The 13,421-nt window shown below is 38.7% G+C and overlaps 1 protein-coding gene across 3 annotated transcripts in view; it reads right to left on the reverse strand.

Moving 5' to 3' along the window:
- LOC131158352 (topless-related protein 4-like) overlaps positions 1-13,421 on the reverse strand; it is a 64,810-nt gene that overhangs the window by 14,997 nt on the left and 36,392 nt on the right. For all 3 annotated transcript variants that reach the window (XM_058113158.1, XM_058113156.1, XM_058113157.1), the window contains exons 9-19: positions 2,975-3,143; positions 2,697-2,806; positions 2,544-2,613; positions 2,240-2,313; positions 2,013-2,108; positions 1,845-1,940; positions 1,339-1,466; positions 980-1,214; positions 719-883; positions 532-630; positions 255-398 (exon numbers count right to left, since the gene is read on the reverse strand). In XM_058113158.1, the coding sequence (XP_057969141.1) occupies positions 255-398; positions 532-630; positions 719-883; positions 980-1,214; positions 1,339-1,466; positions 1,845-1,940; positions 2,013-2,108; positions 2,240-2,313; positions 2,544-2,613; positions 2,697-2,806; positions 2,975-3,143 (1,386 nt within the window). The remainder of the gene's footprint in view (positions 1-254; positions 399-531; positions 631-718; positions 884-979; positions 1,215-1,338; positions 1,467-1,844; positions 1,941-2,012; positions 2,109-2,239; positions 2,314-2,543; positions 2,614-2,696; positions 2,807-2,974; positions 3,144-13,421) is intronic.

Genomic DNA, 13,421 nt, shown 5'->3' on the forward strand with positions numbered 1-13,421 from the left:
TGGTAAATTGAATCAGCTATCTAATCCTAGCCCATTAAGTAGCATAAGTTTCTAATCTCAAGCACCAAAAAAAAAAAAAAAATATATGACCAACTGCAAAGCTCATTAAGTGCCAAATCAACAAGGTTTCAAAGCATCTCAAAACACTTTTTTCCCTGCTTTTGCAGAAGAAGGAAAGAGTGTGGTGAGGGGAGGGAAAGTATAAACTTTTACACAACTAATCTAACAAGGCAAATGACAGACTGGATGTATACCCTTACTGGCAGCAAGTTATCAGGAAGCCTGAGAGAACAAAGTTGAGATTGCTTATTAATTACAGCTAGCTTCCAATTCTTAGATTTCTCGGAGTCTTCGGTAGTTCTAGGTTTCATATCTGGAAAACTCCGACTATCTCCATTCTACAAAAACTCAAAGTTAATAATTAGGCAAAAAGGGATTAGTCTGAATGTCAGACAAATGAGCAAAACTTCTAGACTGTAATGACAACTTGTCTCCATGAAATGACATGTCTTACGGATGTGCAATGCTTACCAGACCAACCATTGCCGTCAATGATGCACTTCTATCTGCAATCCCAGCACTTGTTCCAGCAGTTGAACTAGAAGCACCAAACGTCCCAACTATAGGCGCCTGCATTACATATATTGCATTGAACAAGCATGCGTACAGTTCCACGTTAAATTCTATCCTTGAATGTTGAAGAAAAGGAAAAAGGTACCTTAACAAGACTTCCAGCAGCAACTCTAGAGGCATCAAGTAAACGATTTTCTATAGATCGCAGCAGCCGACAACCATCTGTGTTTGCTAGTATTTTAATTCCATTATCACAGGTTGAAACAGCCAACAGTAACCCTTCCTTGTTAAATCGAATGCATGGAGAAGCCTGGTAAATATTTAAGACAAGAAACTTTATAAGTAAAAGGGGGTTTCTTTAAAAATTGCCACTAGTGAGCAAGCAGAGAGATCTTAAGGCTATTACTAGTAATCCACCCTCAGCATCTGCAGTTGTCAAGAGATTAACATTGTCCATGTCCCAAAATTTGACCAAGAATTCATCACCAGCTGCCAAGAATCGGTTTTTAGTTGTATCAAACTGCACAACCCCCACTGGCTGCTTCGCAAGGCCCCGGTATGTTCGCTTCACAGTTCCTTCACTTTCATTCCATTCCACAATATATGATTCTCCGGCTTTACTAGTCCCACATGAGAATAGCCTACAAATTGTCCACGTGTTATAAGAGAAAAATGTAATAATGTTCAAAAAGAACCTAAATTCTTGACAACTACATCCTGAGTGGAAGAAGGAACTTAAACAATGAAACAAATAGACCATATTACCTAGTTCCATCCGTACTGTAGGCCATTGTTGTGCAAGAATGACCTGGTGCATCATAATTAACTCTCGAACCAATGTTATCATATAACCATGCCTTAATCTTCCCATCAATAGACGTTGAAAAGATGAACTGATTTAAGGGGAAAGAATGTTTATTTTGAACCAAAAAAATGTAACAAGCAAATAAAGCAGCACCTAGTATTAAGTTTCATTCCACCAAACATCTGTAGAAAATCTGGAAACCAAATAGCATCTTCACAACAACACAGGAAAAATCTATTATATAAAAATAAAAAATGAAGCTTTGTCTAACTTTATCGCATAACCATAATCAATGACATCTGCACCACATACTCTCTGGCACTAGAGAGGTGGACCAAGATGCATTTATTTAAGTCAAAAAGAAGAGACCAACACGCAATTAATCCCCTTTCAAAACACAAATAGAAACAAGGGGCAACTGTCACCTATCAACAACATAACATATTGCAACTAGGACAATGGGTACCTGAATGTTTTCTTTTTGGTGCGGGCAGACACAATAAACAGGTGCCTCATGACCCTCAAACATATATTTCTTCAAACCAGTTACAGCATCCCAAACCTGCAAAGACAAGCTTTTAAGACAGTGGTTCAGCAAATACTCAACTAAGAGAAAATTCCAAACAAAACAAACCTTAACAGCCTTATCCTCTCCACATGTTATGATGCACAATTGTTCATTTTGGTCAGCAAATGCAAGATCGCTAACATTACCAATATGAGCGTCAATCTGGATGCATATGATGACAAGTCTAATCAGCATTTTGAGATGGGAAAGAAAATTTTAAAGTAATGCACAGAACCATAAAAGGCCAGGCAGAAATAAATTTTAGAAAATCCCGAAATCTTTCTTACACATACCTCCAGGTGGTTTCTTAAACGGTCGCCACCATTATAGGAATATACATGCACAATGTGCTTGGAGTATGCAATACCTGGACCAGAAGTTTAGACAGAGAAGTAATAATCAGAAACAAAATCATTGTTTTGAATTTACTTCTTTCCCCTCTACCAAGGGAGAAACTGCCTAAATAAAATGTTTCAGCGATTAATATATAATGCATCAAATGGAGTCCTTTTACAGGTTGAGTGTACTTTACTTCCAAATGCATACTTACAAGAAATAACTGAAGTCAAAACAAATATATAAATCCCACAAACCTACCAAATAGGGTGCCGTCAGGACTCCACAACACACGGTTAACTGATGCAGTATATTCATTGGCCAAAGATGCCTATTAGATAATATAGAAATCAGTATTATCTCTAGTCTCAACAACACAATCCAGGAAAAATTTTCAGGGACATCAATACGTACCTGCAAGGTCATTGAACATGACGCAATGTCCCAAACCTTGAAATTTCTGAAGGCGAGTCTCTCCCTACTTCCTACCTCCCACACCGTGATATCACCAATACTTGTTCCAACTGAAATAAGTATTAAAGAAGATAACGATAACAACAACAATTTAGAAACAAGAAACTCAAAAATGCTCAGGGATCAGCTCTAAACAGTGTCATCAGAGCTAGACAGTGGCCTAAAAGAATAAACTCCAACTAGGAGCAAAAAATGATTTTGGGGCAGCAATAACTAACCAAGAAGCAGAGTTTGTTGCACAGGATTGAAATCCATGCTCTTCACAGCAGAACCCTGAGTTAAATTCACCATTACTGTCTTGGGCAAGTCATGGGAAGGGTATGAAGTATGGGCATAACTTTGTCCAGGTAATGGGGCAGGCAAAATATTGACAAGCATATTATTGACCTGTAAAAGACAAGGTAGAAAACAGAAATTATTAGGAACAGAACTAAAACTGCAGACACTGCCCAATGGAATCTATGAAAAATATTTATTTTATTTTACTTTGAAAAGTCCCCTCAAAAACAAGAATTTCAAAAAACATTTATTTTGGGGATTTTTTTTATAGACTATCATTTTTTTAAAAATGTAGTTTTTTTCTATTTTACAGAGCAATAGATTACTTCTCGGTCCTGGAGCCACCACCTATACCCACTGCATCTCGAGAAGTAAGTAGAATCTAAATTCATGGTTCATCATTGCCAAGTTATAGGAACCCTTACAGGGAATTGCCTCTAACGTACACACCCTAGATGATGAGAATCCTAACTAATTAAATGGAGTTGCCATCTTACTTTTTTTTTAAGGGAAAATTAGTGCAAAGACTGCTTTGTGACTCCAATACTTGGGAAGGCATCCATTTTGAAAAAGCTTTAATTTGAAAATAAGCAGGTCAATAAACTCAAACCTCCATTGAGCACCCAAATATGCCCATCCAGTCTTTGCTATGGCAAACTTGGAATTACCACAATTCATTGCAATTAAGCATAAGAAAACTAATTCAGATCATATTTCAGTAAAGTTAAACCAAAAAAATAAAACTCGGGCATAATATTTATGTTAAAACAGAGCATGCAAATCATCCAATTCATGAAAAATAAAACAAGCATAAGAAATTCCTCTTAGCTAATCTACCCCATGTTGAACATAGTTGATGGAACAATCCAAATTTGCTGATTCACGTTGTCATTTTTCACTTTACTTTTGCCACCACCCAGCCGGACTTCATCCCTCCAAGATCAGACAACCACAATCCTATCTTATCCATCACCTGTTGAGCTTCAATATCCTTCGAACTAACCTCCCCCACAGGGGTGCATAAAATCCCATTCCCAGATTAGTTACAGAATGCGACCTCTTCACCCAAACCATCCTCCTCAAAAATAGATACATCATTCAAACCTTCAAGTGGATATGGAGGCATGCGGGAAATAGTCCCAAGTATTTTAGAAGAATCAGAAATATAACCAAATTGTTCATGGAATATGGAAATCATCCAATAATAAACCACCATCGCATGCCAAATCACTTTCATATTATCATTTTCCAAAATATCACTCCATCTCTTTTCCTCTTCAACATGATTTCCTCCATTATCCTTCTCTAATCCTAGCTTAGAACAATTCTGAGACTACTCAACAGTAAAATTCTTTTCTGAATCTCATTTTAAGAATTTACTCACCTGCATATTAGAATTCATTCAATTATCAATATGAGGGCTTTTTTCACCTAGCCCCTCCTTCCTTGCTGTCCAAGGTTTATATACCTCGGTCTCATCAGCCTTATTGCATGCATTGCAACCCTTTACCACATTGCTATCCTCAGATATTTGCACCACCACCGAAACCATTGCCTGCCCGTCCCTTATCCTGAACTCCAGCAAGTTGAGTTTCCTGCTCGCCCCCTAGATCTTTCACATTTGGCAGCCTCAACAGAAAGCTCTCTTGACACCCCATCAGAGGAAGATTTATTACACCAAGTCGACCCACCTGTCCCATCAACAACCTTCTGCTGCTTCTCCCTGCAGCCTGGGACGCTTGCCCAATTTTACCTCCTCTTTTTTCTGTAAATGACGCATTTCCACCATTAAAAGGCTCCTGCAAACTGCACTGTACATTGCACATATTCATTTGTCCAGCAACATGTCTGTTTGAAGCATCCTGAGCATCACCATTGCTCAGCCCTCATACGTAAATCTCCCCCCCCCCCCCCCCAACCCCAGCCCTTGCTTCAAGGCAAGTGATCAGAACCATGGGCCTTCGCATAAGCCTCCACGTCTCAAATAGAAGCATTTCAGCTTTGGGTCTCAATTTGGAGATCAATTTTGAAGAACACAGTCAAGGGATTGTTGTGTCCTAAACTCCAAAGGTGTTTAATTTAATCATAGTACGCTTATGTGTATTTGCAGCTTTGTTTGTGATAGATGTGTCTTTTTGGGGGTTTCTTTGTAATTTCATGTATCTTTTGGGGTCTGTGTCGGTGTATAATTTCTTAAAATTTAAGCTTTGTTTTAAATTGGGTGTGAAAGCCAAATGGAAGTTAGTTTTGTTGAATTTGAATTGAAGTGAATATGCATTTCCCTCCATCATACCTCCTTCCTCCTCTTTTATTCCTTCCTTTCTTCTTCTTTCTTCTCCCACCCTCCTCTTCCAAATTCTATCTTGGCAGTAATTCTCACTGCTGTTCTGCATCATTTGGTATCAGAGCAGGATCAATCAACTCCACACATTCCACTGCTGTAACTTCCTCCTTCATAACACCCCTTCGTTCCAACTCCATTTCTATCCATTTACACAACCTATCTCTTTGTCCATAATCCCAATTTCTTCATGATCATTACAGCATATCAGAAATTACAGTATGACTGCAGCTTTGCTCAGTGCAAGAAAAGTTTGAAATTATAGCCACTGCTGCTGTTTCAAACACTAGTTTTCAGGGACTACTTTACAAAAGCACCACTACCATAAGAAAGGAACAATGCTGACCAGAAGATCCCCAAAATTTCATCACTGTCGGACCCCCTGTGTGACTCCATCAGCTGGCAAAATAAATCGAGCCTTCGCCCTCTTGAATTCCCCATTTCCTATATTTTTATCCAAACACCACCACCACTGCAATCGCCACCCTCTGATCTAACTTCGCTACAACTTTCATCACCAGAAAAAGTCCCCACCGGGAGAGTGCATGTTGGAAAATTTTCCCCTGTTCTGCAATTTCCAAAACCTTAAAGACATTTGCTCCCAGCCACTGCATTTTGATTCTTTTTTTCACTTGAGAATTTTTAAGAAAGTTGGTAATTTGAGTCTTGGTAAAATTTTGAGGATCCATCATTACTGTCAACATCTGAATCAGACCATATTGCTGCCATTTGTATGTTTATTGCTGCTATTTGTTAGTTGTCTATGATGGTTTGTTTATTAACCTGGCTATAATAAAGGTGAAATTGAAGATAATCCTTGAGAAATTGAGTCAAGTTAATGGTTTTGCATGAATATATTGATTATTGAGAATTGTAGAAAACTGTGTCATGGATCCTTGTTTGCAGTAATTATACATTTTTATTTGTTTAGATAATAAAACAAATCTTTTAAAAATAAAACATAATTACAATGAAATGAGAATGAGAAATCTGCCAATAAAAAGCGCAAAAGAAAAAAAGGTGAAAAACCTAACAAATAACACAAAGCTGCTCTCCGATCCCTTCTAATGTCAGCCAGCAAAAGACCCCCAAAAACGCCAAAAGAATGAGCCCAAAAAGAAGCAAGAAAAATAACTCTCTCCCTATGCAAGCTTGGCAAAGTCTTTTGATCTTTAAAAACTAGCATTCCTTTCCAGCCAAAGCAACCATAAGATTGTAGAAACAGTGCAGTCCCAAAATATTCTTTCCCTCCTTCCCGAAACCCCAAAACTTCACTTTCAAAAAAATCCTGAATTGTAGCTGCAGCCACCCAATACTTGCCAGAGTATGAAAACAAATTATTCCACATGCATCTTGCTACCTTACAATGAATTAATAAATGACTAATAGTCTCACTAGACTCATTGCACATCATGCGAATAACTGGACTAAGGGCTTTGTAACGCCTCCTTTTTTGTAGCATATCATTTGTGTTTATCTTGTTAAGAATTAAGGTCCAAATGAAGGCCCGGATTTTAGAAGGAATATTTGCTTTCCAAACATATTTATGTAAGAGGAAAGGGCTAGGATTTGTGGATTTTATGAGATTGTAAAAGAAAGAATTTGAAGAGAAAAGACCATGAAGCATCCCAAATCCAAAGCCTCGCATAGCACAGCAAATTTGGCACCAAAGAATCCAGCACAACAATAAAAAAGTAAACTCACCAACCTCTCTTTCATTGAGATTTCTAAAGAAATGAAATCCCAAGAAAGAGAGTGTCCCTCAAAAGAATAAAAAGCTGAAATTGTTGCATTCTGAACAATGAAAAGTCAAAACAGACACAGCTCCAACGAAGACTCCGCAACCTAAATGTCCTCCTAGAATCGACTTTTATCCCCATTGCCTGCTATAAAATGAGTGAGAGGAAAGAAAAGACAAGCAACCTGAAAACCAACTTCCAAGGACTCGCATGAGTGGTATTATCACTCCCTTTGGAATCCCATATATTCTTATGTATTCCACATTTACTCTTTATCACCTTGTGCCATAGGGAATCAGGTTCTAAGGAAAACCTCAATACCATTCCCCTATTAAGGAAATGTTCTTAGAAACCACATTACCAAGCCCCAAACCCCTCTGGCTCAAGCCTCTTAACAACATCCCAACTAAATAAATGGTCCCTCTTATGCTTACCAACAACCAACCACAGAAAATCTCTCATAATCTTCTCCCACTTCCCAACCACCCTCGAGGGAATTTTGAAAAGAGATAGAAAATAAATAGGAATATTTGCTAAAGAGGCACTAATGAGAGTGATTTTACCTCTAGCGAAAGACAAACCCTCTTTTACCCCTCTAATCTTTTCCCAACTCTCTCAATCACAGGGTCCCAAACAACATCCAATATAGGGTTACCCCCTAAAGGAAGACCAAGATAAGACAAAGGCTAAACCAAAGATTCACAACCTGCTAAAGATTTAAAATTCTCAAGGTCCCTAATACTCAAATTAATACCAGCTATACCAGTCATAGACAAGTTTATCTTCAGCCCTGAGATTTTCTCAAAAATTCTAAGAATCTTCCGGAATTTCACAGCATAATTCCCAAGGAACAAGATAGTATCGTCAACAAACTGAAGATAAGACACCTCCACCCCCTCCCCTCCTATAGACAGACCACTAAAACCCCAATGTCCTGGGCACGAGAAATCATCCTGCTATGAACATCTACAACGACAGTAAACAAGAAAGGGAATAAAGGGTCTCCCACCTTAACCCTCTTGAATACCAAACCAATCCCTGGGCTGCCTATTAATAATCACTAACATATTAACAGGTATAAGACATCCTCTTATCCACTTGCACCAAAGATTCCCAAAACCTTTTTTCTGCAGAACTTTCTTCGAAAAACCCCAATTGACCATGTTATATGCTTTTCAAAATCTAATTTAAAAACCACTCCCTTTTCACCTCTCCTCCTTACATCCTCTACCACCTCATTTGCTACCAGAAGGTCCAGAACTACATCTAAGATTGTCTATCTTTCATGAAAGCAGAATGGGCTAAAGACACCATATCCCCCAACACCTCTCTCAAACTCCTCAAAAGAACACCTTAGAAAGCACCTTATAAACACTAGTAACCAAACTAATAGGCTTAAAATCCTTAACCCTCTTGGACCTATCCTTTTTCAAATGAGAGTAATGAAAAGTAGCGTAGATGCTCTTACACACCACTCTCCCCTATAAAACTCTTTGAAAAAATTCATAATGTCTTGTTTCACTGCTTCCTATCGATCTTGAAAGAAATTCATTTTAAAGCCATCAGAACCTAGTGTTTTATCTTCATCAATATCAAACACTGCCCTTTTAACTTTCTCCAAATCAAAAGGTCTCTCTGACCACTTATCTTCCTCGACCCCAATTGGACTCCAATTTAACCCATCCACCATTAACCTATTCCTACACTCATCATTGTACAAACCTTTAAAAACAACTAGTTTGCTTATTCTCCCTCACAATCCTCCCTACCTCTACTTCTAACTCCTTAATAAAAGTTTTCCTCCTCCCATTGGCCACCCAATGAAAAAACCTAGAATTATAGTCCCCCTCTCTTACCCAACTAACCCTTAACTCTTGCCACTAACTTTGCTCTTCTCTCAACAAAAGCACCTTAAAATCATTATTAAGGCAAACTCCTTTCTTTCTATTTTCCTCCCCCAAAAGGCCACACTCCTCCGATCTTCCAAATTATTTATCTCCTCCAAAATATGGTCTTTTCTCATCTTAATCTTCTTTATTCCATCTCTTAAGCTTACATTTGACAAAATTCAGCTTCCTCGTAATCTTAAAACCATCCAACCCTCGAACAAAACACTCTTTCCACCAAGTTTCAATATTATCACAAAAAGAAGGGTGAGAAAACAACATTTTCTCAATCCTAAAAGGTATCAGCCCCCACTAAATAGGATTAAAATCCAAGAGCATTCAGCAATGATCAGAGGTAGGTCTAACTAACACCTCTTGCACAATATTTTGAAAAAAATATTTCAGAGCATCACTAAAAAAGCAAAAAGAAATCTATTGACACGAGTCGAAGTTGTATGTCCCACTAGTCGTCCAGGTGAAACTACCATTATTCAAAGATATATCTCTCAATCCATTATCCTTAATGAAAGAGTCAAAAGATCTCATACTACCCATCACCCTCGATCCTGCAAACTTCTCCTCAGAAATTATAATGACATTGAAGTCCCCCCCCCCCAACCACCACCACCCAACAGGGACTGCAAAGCCCATACAAGCTAGCCAGCTAAAAATCGCTCCTCTAGGAACGTAATGTAGGGCCATAAACAGAAGTAAACCACCAATTTCAAGCCCCTTGATCTCAAGCAGTACAGACAGAGAAGGAACCTAAAACACAATCCTTAAAAGACATAACTCTAGTATCCCAAGCCACCATCTACCCCCTTAAAACCCCTAAGGAGGGAAAAGACACCCAATCCTTCAAACATGGATCCCAAATAGTCCTAAAAACGAAGGAATCAACCTCACCAAGTTTAGACTCTTGTAAAAACAAGATATCAGGGTTCAATTTATTCACTAGGTCTTAAACAACTCTTCTCTTTTCTAGCCCCTATAGACATCTAACGTTCCAAGATAAAATCTTCATTTGGTAATACTATCAACCCCCAAGCATCTACCCCTTTTTATAGATCACTAAGGTTGCTAATCTAACGAATTCTCAACTAAACTTATTAGCCTATTTCCTCTCCCCCATCCCCTCCTTCTTAAGCCTAACCAAATCCCCAGAGAGAGTTGTTTTGTGGGCAACTTGGATTTCTCTCTCATCCCCCAATAGATCAACAATATTTTGGTTTCCCTCAAATTGTAACTCTCTATGGCACTTCAGCAAATTAGAGTTAATGTGGGAAAACAAAAAATTAGAATGGTTACTTGCAGTACTTGCAATGTTTCCCATGCTCTCTCCTAGATCATTGCTGCCCAAATCCTTATTCAATGGAGTGGCATTTAGAAGGGGAGTAGAAAGTCCAGATTTTTTGAGGGAATGAAAATCTTTAGTAGCTGTGAGTAGGCTGATTCCTTTTGAATTCCTGGCAGCATTTCAACCTTTAATTCTTAAACCCAGACCAAGGCAAGGTCTGCAAATGAAGGAGACCCTGAGCTTAAGCCTGTATCGACTTCTCCATCCTCCAAAAAATACTTGCTTTCTGCCTTGTCTCTTCCCTCACCTTCTCTCCTTAATTTATCACTTAACAATTCATTGGCTTCCAAGATCAAAAAAGGATATTGACTCCTCCCCAAATTCTGTAAAATCTGACAAGTCATCTTTCTGATTCCATGAGTCCATAAGCTCTTTTTCCTTTTTCCTTGTCACGAAAACCATCCTCTCCTATCTTCATCTTCACCAGTTCGTATACTTCCGATAGTCTTCTCAAGACTATAGACTGTTCACCTGTTCTCTCAGACACAGTTGGAGCCTCTTCCATCTCACTGTCAAGCACCTCTTCTGTAGCGTCTCCCTCTTCACGCTTGTTCCCCTTTGTGTGCTTCGTCATTTTGTAATTCCTCCAACTAAACTGTTGATCTCCTTTCCTTCTCATTTTTTCAGGCCCAAAAAAAAGTGTTCACATGAGCGCTGCTGTCCACTTAAGTGTACAAAAACCTGAATACCACCCACAGCAACAAAGTTGTGGCCTGTATTAATATCCGTTTGGGCCTTAAAAGAGCCCATATCTTCTATCCCTGTTTTCAGCAGTTGGCAGTAAGTTGCTCCCCAATTCTTGGGCCTAGATTTTGCTGTTTCGATACCACTGAAATTATTCATTTTGGATCAGTTAAATTTAGACCCGCCATAGTTACTCCTATTGGTCCATTTAATACCTTTGTTCCTTCTAACCATACCAGACTTGCCCCAAAAAATCTTCCCCTGTAATTACGCCCATTATGTTGATGAATCCCAGAATTCTAGCGTTGAAATCCCTCAACACTCCCCTTATTCGAGGTATGGCGAATCCTTCTGGGAATAGATTCATTCCTTTATTTCCTTTGTTGATTACCTTCACGGAGTTCCTCCCTGTCTGCAAATCTCCGCCAGAATTCCCCCCTCCCCTCTGGGCTGTCAGTACCCCCAAACCTCTATCAGACCGCTTGTTCCCATTAAAAATCTGATCGGTATTATCCAACATTTTCTTGTAAATTTGTTGATCCGCAGTCCAAACAGCAAATTATCACCCCCTTACAAAAGTTCAAGCTCATGTTTTGCTTGTTTTCTTTATAAACTTTGATTATATTGAAAAACTTAATCCATTCCCCAGCCTCCCTCCCTTCTGGTATACAAGCCATCTATATCACACCTTCATTTGGGATCCTTTTCAAGGATAGGAGGCGAACGAAGCTGTTAGCTCTCAACGGAAACATGAAGAAGTGATTTGGAGCTCTGAATGACTTGACCCAAAGATCCTCTGTTTTTTTGATTAAATAGGAAGTTATGCAACTATTCAGAAAGCCAGTTCCTTTTGTCTCTTGTTAGGAAGATATGAAAGTTCTGACTTCCATTCTTCTTTGAAATTTTGAGCAACTCACCATTATCCACAAATGAAAACAGCTTCTTATCTAATGAGCAATTGATCTCCCCCATTCTTTGAGACGGACAATACCTTGTTCAACGCGACAGCAGAAGAAAGGTTTTATCCAGAGAATCAGAATCACAGAGCAATTCTGGAGAACCAACATCATGAAGAAGCTTCAACAGTGAAGAGGAGAATCAGAATCGCGAAACAACTTCAACAGAGAATAGAATTAGAATCTCAAAACAACTTCGACTCCAAATAAATTTCGCTGGTCATAATATTTTCTTTTCTATTGCCTCATAATCAGAATCATGAAGAAACTTTGATGAGGAAGAGGAGAATTAGAATAGCAAAGCAACTTCGACAGCTAAGATGTTTTGCCAGGAGCCACCCGAGAGGAATCTGGCAAAAAAAGACCAGCATCACAGTGACTAATGTTGAGTTTTCTGCAAAGGTGGTTGGTCGTTTGATAGGGTACAAAAAAATGGAGAATGCTTTAGAGATTATTATTAATGCTTTGAAGTTTGAACAGGCTAACAATTGAACTTACAGTCTTGTGTAAAAATACGATTGATTTTACCACAAAACAGGAAAGTGGTATAACTGCTGTCGGTCCTCATACTTGAGTTTCATGAAGGCCAAAATAATCATTTGAATAGGGGAATAAAATTGTAAGTTTCATTCTTTAATAGTGATGGTTCTCCTGATGAATTCAAGGAGTGGCTGTATATGACATGGTTGAGCTATGAAAGTTATATTTGGCTGATTCGAAATTGAAGGGAATGCCTCTAATTCGGTGGATTAAATATCAATAGATCTTTAGAAGAAGATTTGGTGAGATGAGAACATGGGATGAGATGAAATGAACCATGTAAGAGCAGTTTGTACATTCAATTACCAGCAATGTGTTTATCTACAACTCTTGATTTGTAGCAAGAAGGCAGTGACAAATTACACTGTTATATCATTTGGTTACTTGCCCCAACATTTAATGGAACGAAGATGTGATTATAGCTTCATACAGGAAAGGGTTGAAGCCAGTATTGCCTCCAAGCTTGCTGCATGTCATCTCACTAAACGGTTGACGATGCAGTACAGGTTGCCACTCAGATCAAGGAGGATATGCAGTGTTATCCTCCTAGAACTGCACTGACCCTCAATTTGAGAAGACTTGGAGATGTGTGTGAGAAATCAGTTGAGCAGTTGGAAATTGAGTTCAGACTACTGACCCTTGAAAGAGTCCTGAACATTTTAGAGCAGCTTCTAAGGTCCAAATCCAACCAGCGATCAAGTGTCTCAAATGTCAGTGTTTTCGGCATTAAGCTACACAATGTCCTAACCAAGTCATGGGAATTGCTGACACCATCCATGTAATTGAAGCTAAGACTAAAGTGCCAAGTGACTTTGATGAAGATGGTAACATGAATAACTGTTTAGTTCTTCGACCTATTCTCTCTTCCCACAAGATTGAAGGA

This window comes from Malania oleifera, chromosome 6 (assembly GCF_029873635.1).
Source record: "Malania oleifera isolate guangnan ecotype guangnan chromosome 6, ASM2987363v1, whole genome shotgun sequence".
Classification (NCBI taxonomy): domain Eukaryota; kingdom Viridiplantae; phylum Streptophyta; class Magnoliopsida; order Santalales; family Ximeniaceae; genus Malania; species Malania oleifera.